Source organism: Triticum aestivum, chromosome 7B, assembly GCF_018294505.1.
Source record: "Triticum aestivum cultivar Chinese Spring chromosome 7B, IWGSC CS RefSeq v2.1, whole genome shotgun sequence".
NCBI classification, from domain to species: Eukaryota; Viridiplantae; Streptophyta; class Magnoliopsida; order Poales; family Poaceae; genus Triticum; species Triticum aestivum.
The window spans coordinates 605,752,579-605,768,909 of record NC_057813.1 but is presented as its reverse complement, the minus strand read 5'-3'; the positions used below and the strand labels follow the sequence as shown (position 1 = coordinate 605,768,909).

At 46.9% G+C, this 16,331-nt stretch overlaps 1 protein-coding gene, 1 long non-coding RNA gene and 1 pseudogene across 2 annotated transcripts; 2 read left to right on the top strand and 1 right to left on the bottom strand.

Annotated features, from left to right (window-relative positions):
• Nucleotides 1-5,412: 5,412 nt before the first annotated feature.
• Nucleotides 5,413-5,752, top strand: LOC123158881 (uncharacterized). The gene has a single exon (XM_044576697.1). The coding sequence runs from the start codon at nt 5,413-5,415 to the stop codon at nt 5,623-5,625; it is 213 nt and encodes a 70-aa protein (XP_044432632.1). The 3' UTR covers nt 5,626-5,752.
• Nucleotides 5,753-6,642: 890 nt separating this feature from the next.
• LOC123158880 (disease resistance protein RPM1-like) lies at nt 6,643-15,369 on the bottom strand (annotated as a pseudogene).
• On the top strand, nt 10,559-11,715 carry LOC123158882 (uncharacterized). The gene is made up of 3 exons (XR_006479377.1): nt 10,559-10,685; nt 10,818-10,913; nt 11,563-11,715. It is a non-coding gene; the product is annotated as an uncharacterized lncRNA (long non-coding RNA).
• Nucleotides 15,370-16,331: the final 962 nt, after the last annotated feature.

Sequence of the window (16,331 nt, the reverse complement as noted above, 5' to 3'; positions counted from 1 at the left end):
GGCCGGAGGTGGCGATGCCGGATTGACCAGTTCTGGAGCCGACAGGGGCGTCAAAGGTGGCGCCGCCGCCGGAACCCTAGATGAAGCCCCGCATCGGCCCTCTCTCTCTGTTTTTGTTCAGTTAACGAAGGGGAGGAGGACCCCTCGATCCGTCGTGGGGAAATTTTCGTGGGGGGTGGAGTGGCATTCCTAGTAGTGTAATAACGGGCAGAACTTTGTCTATACTTTAACTTGGATAAGTGGCAGCTCGGGAATCACTAGAATCACCTAATCCGCAGCTTCAGCTTGGAAGTGCCTGCTAGTCTAATTTTGAGAAGCGAGTCTAATAAGCTGACATAAGAATCTGTGTGTTTGTTTTAGATTCTGATTCTGTGTGGCCTAGAATCCAAGAATCACTAGCTGCAGCCCAAATAAAGGCCACCTTAGGACGTAGGTGGACATTGCTGAGCTATACTTGGACGCCTTCCTCCTCTGGGTGGAGGAAGCGTGCTCCTATAGCCGGTTGTTTAGCTGACTCGGAGGTCGCCGGTCACCAGACAACGGGACCTGCAGCAGCTGCGGGTCCGGAGTGATGGCACTCGGCGGTTCTCCGAGAGGTGATGGATTGGGGATCCAACGCGACAACTGCAACATCGATGCCTTTGTGCGGGTGCCGCTCAATTGGATGAATTGACAAAACAGTAAGCAGGCACACCCCAATGCGGACAGAGCCCAGCCCCAAATCGCCTCACTGAAAGCCTGGCAATTTCCCAGAATCGCCTCCTCCGAAACCACCGCCGATGCACCACCGCCGATCCCAAATCGCTTCCCCCCCCCCTCTCTCTCTCTCTCTCCAAGACTACATATGAGAACATGATGAAGACTCGAACGCACTCAAAAAGCAGGGAAACGACACGGCCGACCGATTTTGAGTGCGTGTCGTTTGGCGAGGCACACAAACATCGGTTGGGGTCAGGCTGTCAGGTCTCCCTTCGAAGAAAAAATCCCGGAGTTATCTCAGGCCTCCCTTTCTAGGGATTGTAGTTTTTGGGAGTACTATTTTACTTCTAAAACATTATTAGTCACTTATGGTCTACACATCAGAACAATAGGTCAAACTGAAAGATTAGAAGATCGTAGTTCTTCACATATTTCTCTGTCTATGCAGGACATATATCTCCATCATTCTCTCACACAGAAAGAAAAACAACATTGCAGAGGAGGAAAACAGATGTTGTCGATCTCCATGGATCCAAGGGTTGAAGGCCTCAATCAATAAGGAAAATAATGGAGATTCCCTATTTAATTTTTGCCTATTTCATCATGTCTTCTTGTAATCAACCAGTACTCTAACAATAAATGGTTATATCCTGTGCGTGTATGCATTCACGGAAATCACACGAAGAATCGATCAATCTGTACTACAAAGAAGAACAAAGAGAAGGGGAGAAGATACCAGGCCATTCCCTACTTTCTTTTCTTCCATTGATTGAAGCGCAGGAACAAGGGGCAGCCGTTGTGCTTTGCTCACAACATCAACCACGACGTCACTGTCTCCCAGATGGTGGCGACCAACCTGCGCAGTGCTCCCTAGCATGCGGCGCAAGCGTGGCAAGGCCAATGGCTCCTCCCAGGCGGAAGCAATTCGGCGAGGCACGACCCTTGCTCCAGGACCTCCCCCGAGAGAACACCAAACACAACAGAGAAGAACACCGTTGCCCTCCTCTACGAACCGAAGACAAGGGTACGCCCCCACAGCCGCCGCCGTCACGAAGCCTATACTATCGCCAAAGTGAACGCGAGAACAGAAGCAGCCAGCGACACGCGCGCTAAAACATGCCTCGCACACGTCACCTCACCTTAACAAGCCCATTTAGAACCGACATATCCAAAACCAGACCCACTTACAGCCGACACATTTCTCAAGAAAAAACTTACCGCCTACACAGCTCCAACTCACCTCATGCTCTCATTTCCTGAGAGCTTAGTATTTGTAATGATGATGTCAAGAGGTGAACACGTACACACGTAACTATTGTACCATAAAAAGGCACTGCCGAGTGACACGCGGACCAGAAGCAACATAGACACGGTTGGCCGCGCGCTGTGCGCGGCGTGGTGCAGAGTGCAGACTGCGGGGAGACGCAAAAATGACAAATTTAACCTATAAATGAAAAGAATTCACAAAGTAAACTGTTAACGGAAAAATTCATGGGGCTGACCCTTTTGTGTAGCGCCCGAGAGACGGGCGCCACTACACTGTGCAGTGCCCGACTGACAGGACGAATTTTTTTGTCAACAGTTCACTTTGTGAATTCTTTTTGTTCACATGTCAAATTTGTCGTTTTTGCCGCTGGGAGAGATGAGACCGGCCGAGATAGGCTCATGCGGCAGTGCGGCGTCGGCTGGCCTGTACTGCCGGACGGACGGCAGACGCGTGCATCATCGCCCGGCTGCGATCCCGTGCCTCATGCACGTGCGCTTGCTTGCGCAGCTGCCCATTGATCACGTCCCAAAGAGGCTCCTGGCTCCCTCTCAAGCGCACCTCCAACACTTGCTGACATAACATGCCTCGCGCCCGGAAAAGTAGGATCTAGGCGATCAAGGAGGCGAGGGATCCCTTGCGCGCCCCCGGTGACGCCGCCGGTTCCCTCTCTCTTCGTCGGCCGCTCCAACGGTGGGAGGGAGGGGAAACCTCGGGTCTGTTCTCTAGGTGGGTGTGTGGTAGAGTTACGGTTGAGGGGGACGCTGCCGAGGCCGTTGCGGTGGTGTCGCATCGGAATAAGTTTCTCCGGGCTCCGTTCGCGGTCAGGCGAGGCTTTTGCCTTCGTCTAGGAGCCAGCGGTGTTGGGAATCCCCGGATCTCGTCGAGGTCGCGGGCTATAGTGGTTGGAGGTCCATCGACACTGGCCGTTTGGATCCTCAGATGGGCTATGGAGGCAGGGAGACGAAGATCTTTCTTCTTCCGTGTTGGTATGATTTGCTGCTGCTGTTCTTCTCCTTCCTCTGCGCTGATGCTGGTGGGAGATCCTGCTTTGTCCGGGCGGATGGCCCGGCCGCGGTGCTGGACCGGTCGGATGACTCGAGTTCTCTTCCTTCCTGAAGGGACACTTTTCGCGGTACTCAAAGCCAAAGATGGCGACGGCTGTTGCAGGTGTGTTTTATTGATGTCCATGCCCTCTCAGCGCTGGTGTCAAGAAAGGAGGAAGCAGCATGGCGGCAATTGTACCGTGGTCGAAGATGATGACCTGTTTGCGACTGGTTGCAGATCCTTCTGCTGCAGGGGTCTTCTCTCAAGATTCAGGGATGATGACGCAGGGCTCTGGAGATCTTGTTGTGTTATGGTTGTCTTAGGATACTCTATGTGTTCATGGTCCTTTGTGTTTGCGTTTTAATGTGCTTGTAAGGATCAATTACTTTGTACCGATTTGTGATTTGAATGAAAAATTTCTCAAAAAAAACACTTCCTGACATTACCGATTAGAGAATCTCTAGCCGTCCCCCCAAGAAGCCCCCAGGACCACTTTTTCAGTGTCAGCGGACAAACAAAGTCTCACTCGCGTCCCATGGACGTTGTGTTTGCGCTAGATTTGAGCAAATATAGCCCCGACCCTCCCAGGCCAAACCTAGCCCACCGGAGGGCACTTGGGGGAGGAGAGAGAAGGTTTTGCATGTCGTTTGGCCCACAGTCAGCCTCCCACTCCCTCTCTCCACCATTTATCTTCGGGGCCCACCCACATGCACGCTCCCTTTTCCTTCTCTCCTGTCACACGCCCGACCGCTCCTCTCCCTCGTCGCGCGCCTGCCTCCCCGATCGCCGCCTCCCCGCCTGCTTGCCGCCATGCCGCCGTGCTCGCCGCATCCCCGCTTGGTCGGCGTGCTCGCCGCCTTCCTGCGCGCTGGCGCATTTCGCACGCTTTTGGTTGACGCTTGGTCACCGGCCCTGACCTGGCAACGTCGCCCATCAGCAGGACGTGCACGAGGTCGCCGGTGTCGGTGAAGCCGTAGGCTTTGAAGCGCTCGGAAGGGTCGAAGGAGTAGGACCTGGGGCGGGAGCCATTGAGCGCCTCGGCGAGGCCCTCGCAGGGCGTCTCCCGGACGGTCATGGAGCGGAGGTCGAGCGGCGCGGCGCCGGCCTCGGTGAGGAAAAGGAGGCACTGCTTGACGAAGGCGAGCGGCGTGGATGAGGCGATGGTCGTGCCGTAGAGCGTGCCGTTCTCGGTGAAGATGCGGATGCATTGGCCGGCATCGCAGGAGAGCACATAGCGGGAGCAGCCAGCGTGGTGCGCCTCGAGGTGCACGAGGGCGCCGTCGAGGCCGCGCACGAGGAGCCGGGAGGAGGCCGCGGCGAGGGTGAGCCAGCCGTCGCCATGCGGGGAGAACTCGGTGAGCCGGTGCGCTATGATGGAGCCGTTGGCATGGCCCGTGAAGAGCAGGCGGTCGGCCTCTGGTCCGCCTTGCCGGGGGGTGCGCCGAGCTCGAGCAGCGCGTCGCCGGCGGCGGAGAAGACGAAGACGCGGCCGAGGAAGACGCCCGGTCGGCTGGGGTCATCGCCGACGAGCTCGAGCTCATGTGGCCCGGCAGTGCCCACAACATGTTTGTTGTAATGACATGCACAATAAAAGCAAAAAAGAAAAAAAGATACAACCTATTAAAGGGACGACTGAAATTCTTTTCCACCCCAGAGTAAAGTTAGCGCCAAGGCAACCCCAGGACGCCTCCTTGGGCACAACGTCTGAAGATGCTCTTACTAGCACCCACATTAGAATAATCCAAAATATATTTATGTGATAGAAATAGCCAGCACGTGTGCTAGTAGTATTTCGTGTCCTATCAGAGTCCTGCACGAATTATGCATGCATGCAACATACTCCCTCTGTCCTAAAATATAAAAATATTTTTGATATTAGCATAGTATTAAAAATATTTTTATATTTTAGGACGAGGGAGTACTATACTACAGAGTAGTTGTGTACAACTTAGGTTTGCCTAGCAATCAAAGTCGGCGGATGATTAGATTAGGAAGTACTAGTGTCCGAGTCTAGTACGAGTCCATATCAGCGTCGGTCAAGTCTAGCCGGATCGTGTGTATACATATATGCACGAGGCTGCGTGAGTTCTGTACTTTCGTATCACGGTGAGAAAAGGAGAAAAGAAATAAAAAGGAAATAAGGACGACAAGGGCCTTGGCTATTTGCCATTGCCGGTTGCCACTGCCAGTTGACACCGGCGGCCTTCAATCACGGCGAGCAGCCCAGCCGGCCAGTCGTCGCGCCTCCTGATCATAGTTCAATGGTACGTGTCAGGCTCGTACTTCGTACCCACGCCCTGATCTTCTACCTGTGCCCTGCTCGACGCATACGTGCTAAATTGCTAGTAATTCAGTGGCTTAAAATTCTTGGCATGTGTTGGACTCACGCCGTGTGCGCTGCAATGCAGTCTCTGCTACCGCTGTTCCTGAGGCCGGCGGCGCGGTTCTTGGGGCCGTTCCTGGCAGGCCGGCCGGCGGAGGCGGCGGCCACGATGCTGCACCGCGCCGGCGTGCTCCCGAGGAACAGGGCGCTGGAGCGGCTCGTGAGGGACGACGGCGGCGCCGAGGACTGCATCGCGCGTCTCGTCGTCAGCGTGGTGAGCTGCCTCTGCTAGATGGCCAGTTGATACACTGGTTTGGGGATTGAAGTTCTCCACTACTACTACAGGTTTAGGTTTAGCATGAACTAAGTTTCTTGCAGATTAATGCAACTTCATTAGTTAACAGTGACCAACGCCTTTTTATGAAGAGAAAAGTATGTTTTTGTCCCTGAATTTTTCCAAAAATATAGACTTGGTCCCTTAATATTTTTTGGTATATATTTGGTCCTTCAAGTCTCAAAACTAGTTTGGTCCAAAACCAGATTTTGAGCACGTTGACCGGGGTTTGACCATGTTGACCAGGTTTGACCGATAAACAATAAATTTTAAAAAATAGGAAACAAATTAAAAAAAAATCTGAAATTTTGTGACAACCAACATGCTTGTGAAAACTAGCATGCTTTTGAATTTACTGTTCATCATTCAAACCTGGTCAACGTGGTCAAACCCGGTCAACATGCTTAAAATGTGGTTTTGGACCAAACTTATCTGGTTTTGAGACTTGAAGGACCAAATGTATATAAAACAATCTTGAGGGACCAAGTCTGTACTTTTGAAAAACTTGAGGGACCAAAAACATACTTTACTTTTTTCCTGAACTAGAGACTGAGGCAACTTGTATAAATAGCAAACACGTAAAATTATTTATGGCCCTTCATTTCTAACTCAGCACTCCAAAATATATTGTCATTATCCATAATTTATAGAGAAAACAAGTAACCAGAAAGGAAAAAAAAATAAAAGCTCATATTTCCAAATTAAGGGAGATAAGACAGAAGACTAGTTAGAAAACAGGCACATGTGTTGATACCATTTCAAGGATCCACCCATCAGCAGCAAGTTACAACAACAATAACTAATTAAAGCCAGTAACCATATGGCAGTGAAAATGCATGTCTCAGCGTTATGAATCACTAACCAAATTGTGCCGGGCTCTCCTTGAGCCTTCTGCCTAAAACCAAATTGTATTATTTTACAGATACGGCTGGAATTAATAGGCGATATCATATCAAATGGAAGTATGAAATTCAATCATGTACTGCAAAAATTAGTGCGATTATTAAAACACAACTCACTCACGGTCTTACGGTAAGTGTCGTGTTACTTAAAAGCCAAGGCACAGCCCAAATCAATATTATCACACCTCACAAGCAATCACACGAAGTCACGAACAGTAGTTCTAGCAGTAGTAAACACAGGCAGTAGTGGTAGCAAACAGTGAGCCCATCAGGCAGTAGTATCAGTAGTACGTCTTGAAAAGGTAGAGGAAACCCAGACGGTGTGCACATCAGGTGTAGCACGAACGTACAGAGACGCTGCATATACTCATCTTGAGATTAATTGACGCCATATCTTCACGCGGCCCAAATTTTAAAGCATCTTCCTTCGGGCGGGTGACCTACATGAGACCAGTATCACATGAGCCTTTTTTCTTATGGAAGCATCATATGAGCATCTTAACTCTTAAGTTAGTGAGATTAGAGGGAGGAACAAGTACTGGCACTAGTTGATAGGTGAGTGGCTACAACTTACTTATGTACACATTTCCCGACCAGTGCGGCAGGTCAAAGCTGGAGAGTATGATGCCACTGCTTCCCTCGAATCGCAGAGCATTGGCGCAGCAACGTCAAGAAGTCACCGGTGATTTCGTGGAAGACCAGATACTGAAGGGACACGAGGAACTCGATGCCAGGTGGGACCTCCGTCATGCTGTTGAGGTTGACTAGGGATAATCTTTCCAGGCCCGCCATGGCACCTTGCTGTATCTCTAGCTGGTTCAGATTAGGCAGGTCTCTTAGAAAGAGAATCTTTAGCTTGTGAAACCACCCCGTGAGAAATGTCAGCTGCTCTCCGTTGTATGCTCTGGTGAAGTGTAGAAGTGTCAAGTTCGACAACAAAGAAAGCGATGGCAGTGGGTCTTTTCTCAGTTGTGACCAAGACAGAGCCAATGCACACACGTTTTGTCCTCCATCAGATTGGAAGGGAGGAGACTCCTCCAACGACCCTTGCTCTAATCGTCCTCTCAACGATAGCGTTTGCAGATTTGGCGGGAGGACGTTCAACAAGAGAACCTCGTTCTCATCACTTGCATTCACAGATAGCTTGGACAAATATTGCATCTGAACTAGAGACTCACGGATGCGTCCACAGTAGATTCCCTTTACATTTGATAACCTCAAGCTTCTCAGTTGCCTCAGCTCCCCCAAATGTCTAACTGACTCACCCCGCACTTCCATTGTTCGTAAGGTTTGCAGGTTTGTTAGATTCCCAAGACCAATGGGGATAGTCATACCACTGTGAGAATGAATATCCCTCCAATCTAGATAATTCATTTTCTCAGCAAATAAGTGCCTAAACTTCTTCAGTTTGACAACCCCACTAGGCAAATAATGTATATCTGATCTATAAAGGTCCAGTGTCAACAAATTTGAAAGCTTTTCAATAGACCTCGGGAGCATCTTCACTTTTGAATTACGCAAACCTAAATGGCGGAGACTAAAAAGATCTCCAATAGCATCTGGAATCTTCTCAATGGGTAAGCCACTTAATTCTAGCACTGTCATATATCTTGACTTCTTACATAACAGAGGTAGTAGAGTGAATGATGGCATGTTATCATCCACTACAATGACGGTTCGAAGTTGGTGTATACTAGAAAACGAGTGCTGAATATCCTTCTTTAGCTTATGCATTACCAATCGACGCCCATCCATCTCAAGAGAACCCACACATTTATCCTCATATGTAACACCAAAACAATCCTTTTGACACAAATCAACAGCCAATTCTCGTAAGATATCATGCATTCTGAATTCCTTCTCCTACCAAATGAGTTCCTTTTAACAAGTTGTAGCATGTTTCTATCAATTAACTCCTGCAGATAGCCTTCTGCCACTTCTTCTAATGTGCTTTCACCCCTCTCCTCAATGAATCCCTCTGCTATCCATAACCGTACAAGTTGTTTCCTTTTGAAAAGATAGTCTTCTGGAAATAAACTGCAGTATAGGAAACAACTTTCCAAGCATGCTGGAAGATAGATGAAGCTCAGATGCAAAACATTCCTTATGTGATCGAGCCTCAAGTTATTAATTAACTCCCAACTCGGTTGGTCATTTATTCTTCTCCATTCTTCCACAGTTTTCTCACGCACACGCAAGAGGTTACCAACTGACACAATAATGAGAGGCAAGCCTTTGCACTTGCTAACTATTTCGTAGGACAGAGACTTCAACTCCACAGGACATTCATGATTTTTATCTGTTGGAAAGGCTTTCTTATGAAAGAGATCACATGCCTTGTCTTCTGGTAAAGCTTCGAGCTTTAAGATATGTCCTGGAGAGGCAAGTGCAGCAACATCACCTTCCCTTGTTGTAATTATCAGTCTGCTGCCCTTGTCATCATGAATAAGCACTCTAGACAAGTCATCAAATGCTTGTGGAGTCCAAACATCATCCATACGATCAAATATTTATGTTGCTCCAGAAATCTTTTCAGTGTCTCTTCAAGGCATGTGATGTCCATCGCCGCAGTGTTAGACAGAACACTGGCGTTATCTTTGAAAAGTTCCTTGATTGTATTCCTCAGGACATCTTCTCTAGAATAAGTTTGAGAAATGGAGACCCACGCATGGCACTGGAATTGCCCTCTCTCCTTCCTATAGACATTTGCAGTTAAAGTTGTTTTACCAAGTCCTCCCATTCCAAGCAGTGCTATCACGGAGCACTGCAAATCAGCACCAGCCAACCACTGCTCAAGTGTCTCTCTGTTTCTATCCACCCCCACTAAATCTTCTTCATCAAGGGAACGTGAAATGTTTGCTAGATCTTGGGACCTCTTGACAATGTAATTCGAGCTGCTAGTATCCCCGTTCTGTATCATGGGGACCCAACGATTTTTTATCTCTGACAGGTGTGCAAGGTCTTTCTCTATTTCCTTCGCCTTGAAAGCTATCTGGTTCAAATAAAGCAGAGATCCTGGTTTTCTGACCCCTTGCTTCAGGTAAAAGCAAAACTCTATATCATGTTCCTGATCAATTAGATACAAGTACTCATCCACTATGTCTTCCATCACATGTGCTACCTTCCGTACTTCCTCCAACCAGCCCTCGTATACTTGATTGCTGCTGTTTTGAATGTCCATCTGACAAACAACATCAAGCATGACGCGAAGCTCCCTTGCAACACGACCCATGCTGCCCTGTAGCTCTACTTTTTGCTTCCCGTACTTCGCAAACTGCATGCTCACCTGGTCTGCCACTCCATTTGCCAAGGCATTTCCGATCTTTTTAATGGCTAGAAGAATTCACAATCTCCGCCATTATTTTCTGAGAATTACTAATATCTGTCTGTTGGGTGGTAGCCTACTTGTATATTTTCCTCGGTATCATTAGAATGGCCACTGCAAATTGAGGTGATGTATTAATTAAATCATCAGTGCATTCTGCTAGTACCACACATTTGTCAAAAAACTTTTAAACCTTCCAACCAGAATAGAAAAGTGTAATAAGCAAAAAAATCAAGGTAATTCTACTAAACTCATATTTGATACTGTTAATCTTTGTACCTCTAACCCACAGAATCAAACAAAAAGGTACTTAAAACAGACAGATCCATGAGAATTTTAGAAAGCTTGGGACTCTTATATCAAGTGTGGCAAACTTAATATTATCAGCTGACAAGATCAAGTTTCAGGATTTAAAAATGATGTTGCAATCCATTCAGGCTAATGCCAACTCAGACACCTGGCGCTATCCTTGGAAATCACCTGGATATTGTACTAGTAAAGTTTACAGAATTATTGTTGGGTACCAAGAGATCCCTGCTCAATTCAACTGGCTTTGAAAATCATGATGTCAACTGAGGCATAAGGTGTTCTTCTGGCTTTGGGTAATGAACATGCTTAACAATAGAGAAATGCTACAAAGGAAGCACATTTTTATCCTCTCTTATGGCTGTGTCATGTGTGATCAGAATGCACTTGAATCTGAGGAACATAAATTATCTAATTGCCAGTTTGCTAAAGCCTGCTGGAATTGCTTATGCCCAGGAGTCACTCTACAAGGATAAAAAATAAAGGTTAGTTCTCCTAACTCCTAAGAAGGCTTTGGGAGTTCCTTTCTTTATAGAGTTCATCAGTGCAATTACTTGGGAGCATTGAGGATGTCGAAATAGCTTCATCTTCAATAAAATTTCACTTAATCAATACAGGTGGCGACAAACTTTCAAGGAGGGGATACATCTGATCTTTCACATAACAGAAACAAAATCTTAATATGGCATGTACACCTTGCTGAAAATATTTAGGTAGTGTTTTTTCTTTCCTTTTTTACCCTCCATGTATTTGTACGTGTTCTCACTTTTTATAAAATTGTAGTAGGCAATCACCTATTGTTTTCATCCAAAAAAAAAGACAACAACGGGTGACACCAGACAAAAACAACTGACTTTGCATCCTTCGCTTCACATAGGGACACCCGAGTTAAAATCTCCCAAATATTGAAGTCAAATCTGAATACCAAGCCAACTCCCCAATATGAATAATATTCTACTTTCAGATAGTTGGCTAATGAGATAAGTTTTGGTAACTTAATTCCATGGTTTTCTCAATATCTACATAAAGTATCTCCACATGTATGGAGAAACAAATAGCTAGAGTTGTTTATTAAGTTGCTAGAAATATGTACCGCAATCGAGAAAAGGAATAAGAAAACAAAGCTATAATACCATATAGTCATTAAGAGATATTGATATATTATTGGATACAGTTTAAAATGACTTCAATTAAAAGAAACTACCGTATTCACTTTAGGAAGTCCACACGCAACAAGAATGTTAACTTGAGTAGGCTAGAAATTTCAACACTACTGTAATTTTAGTGAAAGAGGATATGCACACCATGTTTAACTATGCTGGCAGTAACAACTAACGAGGATGATCAACAATTATGCTACAGATCAATTCCAGATTATTTTTGAATTCAAGGGAAACAATGGATAGCAACTAAAACCGGACCATTACCTGTCGTCACAAATCAAGAAGCCGGCATCAGATCGATCTTGGTGACCTCCTCGTGCGTTCCTGAAGCTGACACCATCACAACAATCTCATGGATTCTTGAATTTCTGAGCCTCATGGCTTGGCTGGTCTTGTTGTCATTGAAACTTACTCGTGGAGATCCTAAACTTTCATCAACTCGTGGGTTATGGGTATGATTGAGTGTGCTAGCCTGCTGTTGATGACAAACAGCTGGATTTGATCTTCAACTTGAGGTATCGTCGTTCCTTTTACCCACCAAAACCAGAGAACAACCACCCACCTGGCTTGTAATGGTAAGAACTGCTTGTTTTCACATCAACCTAGCTAGGATAATTGTAAAAGAACCAGATCGAAATTAAGGGCAACACACCTGGCTTAAAATCGATGCAGATCCAGCGACCTTCTTGTGCGCTTCAGAATCTGAAATCATCAAAAGACTGTCATGACTGAGGGGGGAACGTTAGTCTTGTTGTTGAAGCCATCAAGAACCAGCCAAAGAGCCTGCAAGTCAAGTCAATGCTATTATTATTGTGCTTGCGATTGAAGCTCAATTATTTTCCATCAAGCTGCATTGTCTGAAAGCACCATCTCTGCGTGCACATTCGATCACTTTCAGTGTTCATGGGCCCCACACGCAATCACTTCGATATTATTCGTGTGGTCTCTGTGCAGCCCTGCTTCAGTATTCTGCTTGGAGCGTAGATGCTGTTCAACGTTTCCTATGGGGCATTGCATTCATATGGGGGAGCAACTAGTACTCCCTCCGTTTCTAAATATATCGTCGTTCCTCTTTTTAGAGATTTCAATGTGAACTACATACAAAGTGGGTTCTAGTAGAAAAATATATAATATCAATCTGGGCCGACGGTACAGATTCTAGTGGAGGCATGTCAGACCACTTAATGTGCGTTTTATGAAAACCCCCTTGGTATTTGTTAGATATAAAACATGACTTTTGCAGTAAGCACTTCAACTTTCTCGTATTCAATCATTTTGTCGTTGGTAATGCGTGCCTGAATTCCATCTCTTTCTTTGATAAACCAAATACAACACCTTAATCTCATCCGAACTAACATGAGAAAAAAAAAGTACGCAACAGCATATTTTTATCACATCGTTCACAATTTATATCATAAAAAATACGCAGGCCTCCTTTGGTTCATAGGGTAGGAAGGGAACATGAAAGTCATAGGAAATGAGATGACATGTATCTCAATCCTATGAATAGCAATAAGGAAAGGAGATGCTCTTTGGTTCACATTATAAGATTTTTTTCATTGAGTCTAGGCTAATGTTTATTTTTCTATAAAAAGTGGAGGAGGAAGAATTCCTCCATAGAAATATGATTCTATTCGTACAAAATAAAGGGCTCTAAAGGATTTTTTGCCCTATAGAAATCATGTCCTTTGGAATTCCTACAGAATTCCTACAACCCAAAGGAGGCCTTATATTTTTATTTTGGGGCCATGAGAGAGCAAGAAGTATCTCTAACTGACGCACCAGAAAATAGCCCTAAAATCCTAACTCGAACCTACTCATTACAGAGACTGGAAAAATCAGGAGCTCCACACAGCTCGGAAACCTGATTTATTACAGATAATGATTAACGCGCCCAACTTGAATTGTAAACTGAGACCATGATGGAGCACTTCTTAAGCGTGAACCGAAACACCGATTACACCGAAAATTCATCAGTGCATTTTTACACACAAAGGTGTGTTTATTTTCGAACACAGAGTTTCCTTCACTTCGCCGCCCTCAGTAAGTCAAAGTGCTAGTGAAATGAAATGAACATGAATGCCGATAGCAGAAGCTATCCAATACATCATGCTCTTCTGCTGCTATGTCCTTTGTTACTCCCTCCGTCCCAAAATAAGTGTCGCTGATTTAGTACAAAGTTTTATTAAATCCACGCCACTTATTTTGGGCCATAGGGGGTACTATTTAAGCCTGGGCATGCAGTTGTAAAATCTACCTTCATCAAAATAAAAGCATATGCTTGAGATAACTTTCTGAAAAGTAAAAAAGAGAGAACAGAAATGTACAACATGGGTTTCTCTCAGGAACATGGGTGCTTTGCATCTGAATGTTCCTCATCACTTAGTATTTATGCCACAATAAAGCTTTTTGACGAAACCATGATGTTATGATTTAAGCTGATTTCAGGTTCCTGGGACTATTAGCTTGATGCATTGGAAGATATAATTAGATACTACCTCCGTCCGAAAATACTTGTCGTCCACTTATTTCTGGACAGAGGGGGTAAATCTGAACAGATGGTTATCATGGATGAGCTGGCGGCACAACATTATTTTCCACACTGCATAACAGGAAGCACATTCATGTAAAGAAGCAATGCCTTCTCGAACCTACATAGGTTAATTAGGACCACTTACAACTCCAAGCCTGGATTTTCTTTTTTAGACACCAAACCTGAAACATTGGAAAGCAAATGGTTTAGTCAATAGACCAACCTACAGGAGAGGAACATGCATCCAGGGTTTATGAACCTACTGCCCGATACAAAATATTAAATGGAGTCGGGCACTGTCAAACTTGAATTCACGAAGGGCACCAATTAAAAGGTGATGCTGCAAGTTGCTATGGGTTGCTTCACATAATGTCTCCGAAAAACAGAAGAATACATGAACTGTATTTAGTATAAGAATTGAAGCTTCATATCAAGTATCAGAAAAGCAAAATATGGACAGGAACTGTAGCTTCATACAAAATCCTTGTCTTTAAAGTTCTATTTGTACATTCTTGTTGTAACTTTTCAATTCTAACATATTTTCTAAATTGATACCTAAGGTAATATTGGAAAAACTACTTTAACATAGTGGGGCAAACATTACTATACATTCAATCAAAAGGTCCACTTGTCAGCCCCTTGAGCAGATTTCAATAGAAAGTAATGGAAAATGATTAGATTGCGAAAAGTGTAGCTTAACAAAGATCCTTTCTATATCCTGCTCTAAACTATCCATCAAGCCCAGTGCGGAAAGTGCATTCTATACCAAAATTCAGATAGCTGAATTTCAGTCACCTGAAACATAACAAATTGAGAAGTTATCTACAATTTTAAGGTGCAAAGTTAAGAGTGGAAATTAGAAGGTAGTAAGGTACACACAATGAGAGTCTTGTTTGTTACATACAAGAAGGTTAAAAAGTTGAAATTAGAAGACGGCTTGACGAGGAGCAGGATAGTCCCGAGCTCCCGATGACTCCAGGTGAGGCGTACTGGTACCACTTGTTCCATCTTATAAGACACATGTACTGCTTTGCGATGTCGGCATGACTGGTTCTTATGTGATATGTTCACTGTCGTGTTCAGAAAATGTGTTCTTTGAAAGTTATGGTGAAACTGTACAAATAATTCTGGGCAGCTTAATTCACTCTCATCCTGCCACAATGCCAAAGCCCTGCTTAATTCACTCTCATACTAACTGAGCCGACGCTACCATTCCATAGACAAATGCTAAAACAACTGAAACAAGCCAGAGCAACATTGCAAGTTTCTTCATTTTCTGATCTTCTAAAAGCTTCTTTGCAAACTCTGAAGCTTGCTGTCACAACTCCATCATATGTGTCCAGCTTGCTTCCAGCCCAGTAGAAGTATTTACATCCACCAACACACCAAAATTTTCACACAAAAAAGTAAACAAAATGTCCTGATGGAATAATTACCAAAATTAGTATTCTAATATTACCATTACCCCGGTCGGCGGTAAACGCGTACGGAATAGTTACCAGAGGGATGCTCGGTGAGAGACGATGGGCGACTCGGGCTCTGGCGATTCCCCTGGCGTCCCCGCGGGCGCCCCCGCCGCGCCCGTCGCCGCGCCGTCGGCGCCCTCCCTCGCCCCCTCCCCAGCGGTCTCCCTCATCGCGGACCCGGCGCCGCCCCCCTCGCCGGACGCTCCCTCAGCCGCCGCCTCGGCGACCCGATTTCACTGGGCGAACTGCGCGGATGACGCGCCTTTCCCCCTCCCCTGTTTCCCCCGTCCCCCTCGCCCCCTCACTCCGTCCGCCGGCTCGGTCTGCCTCGCCGACCGGCTAGCTCAGCCCCCCATGTGAGGGGTTCTGCTACCGGCAGGCGGGCACCGCCGTCGCCCCCTTCGGCTCCCTTGAGTCCGGCTCGGGCGGAGACCCTCAAAGGGGTGGCCTTGGCTGGTAGGGCCCCCCGCCGCCGGCGCGTGCTTGCCTGGGGCGTGGCCGGACGCTCCGAACGGGGCCCCGCCCGCTCATCCTGGCGTCGCCCGGCGGTGGTGGCTCGGCCGCCGGCCCCCTCCACTTCCCCGTCGCCCCTCTCCCTCCCTCCCCTCCTCCCGACCCCGGCGCCCTGCCCCGCGCTGTTCCGCCCATTCATCGCCCATTTCGGGTCTTCCGGGATCCAGGTGCGGACTGGCCGGAGCGCCCGGGCCCTTCTTGCCACCCGTGCCGGACCTGCGCCGGCGGTCGGCCCCGGTAGGGTTCTTCCCCGCGCCCCCACTCTCTCCCATGGCGTGGACCGCCTCGCTGGGCTGGTTGGGCTGCTAGGCCCCGGCCCGCCGCGGCCGTTGGGCTCAACGCGGCCCACCCCTGGGCGGCCCACCCCCACCCCCCCGGTCCGGCCCAATCTGGGCAGGCCGGATGCGTGCCCTAGGCCCAGCAGCGGGAGCTACCCCTCGATCTGGCCCCCGTGCG

Bases quoted from the DNA above. Each gene is read 5' to 3' on its own strand.
- LOC123158881 (XM_044576697.1), top strand. From the start codon at position 5,413: ATGCAGTCTCTGCTACCGCTGTTCCTGAGGCCGGCGGCGCGGTTCTTG.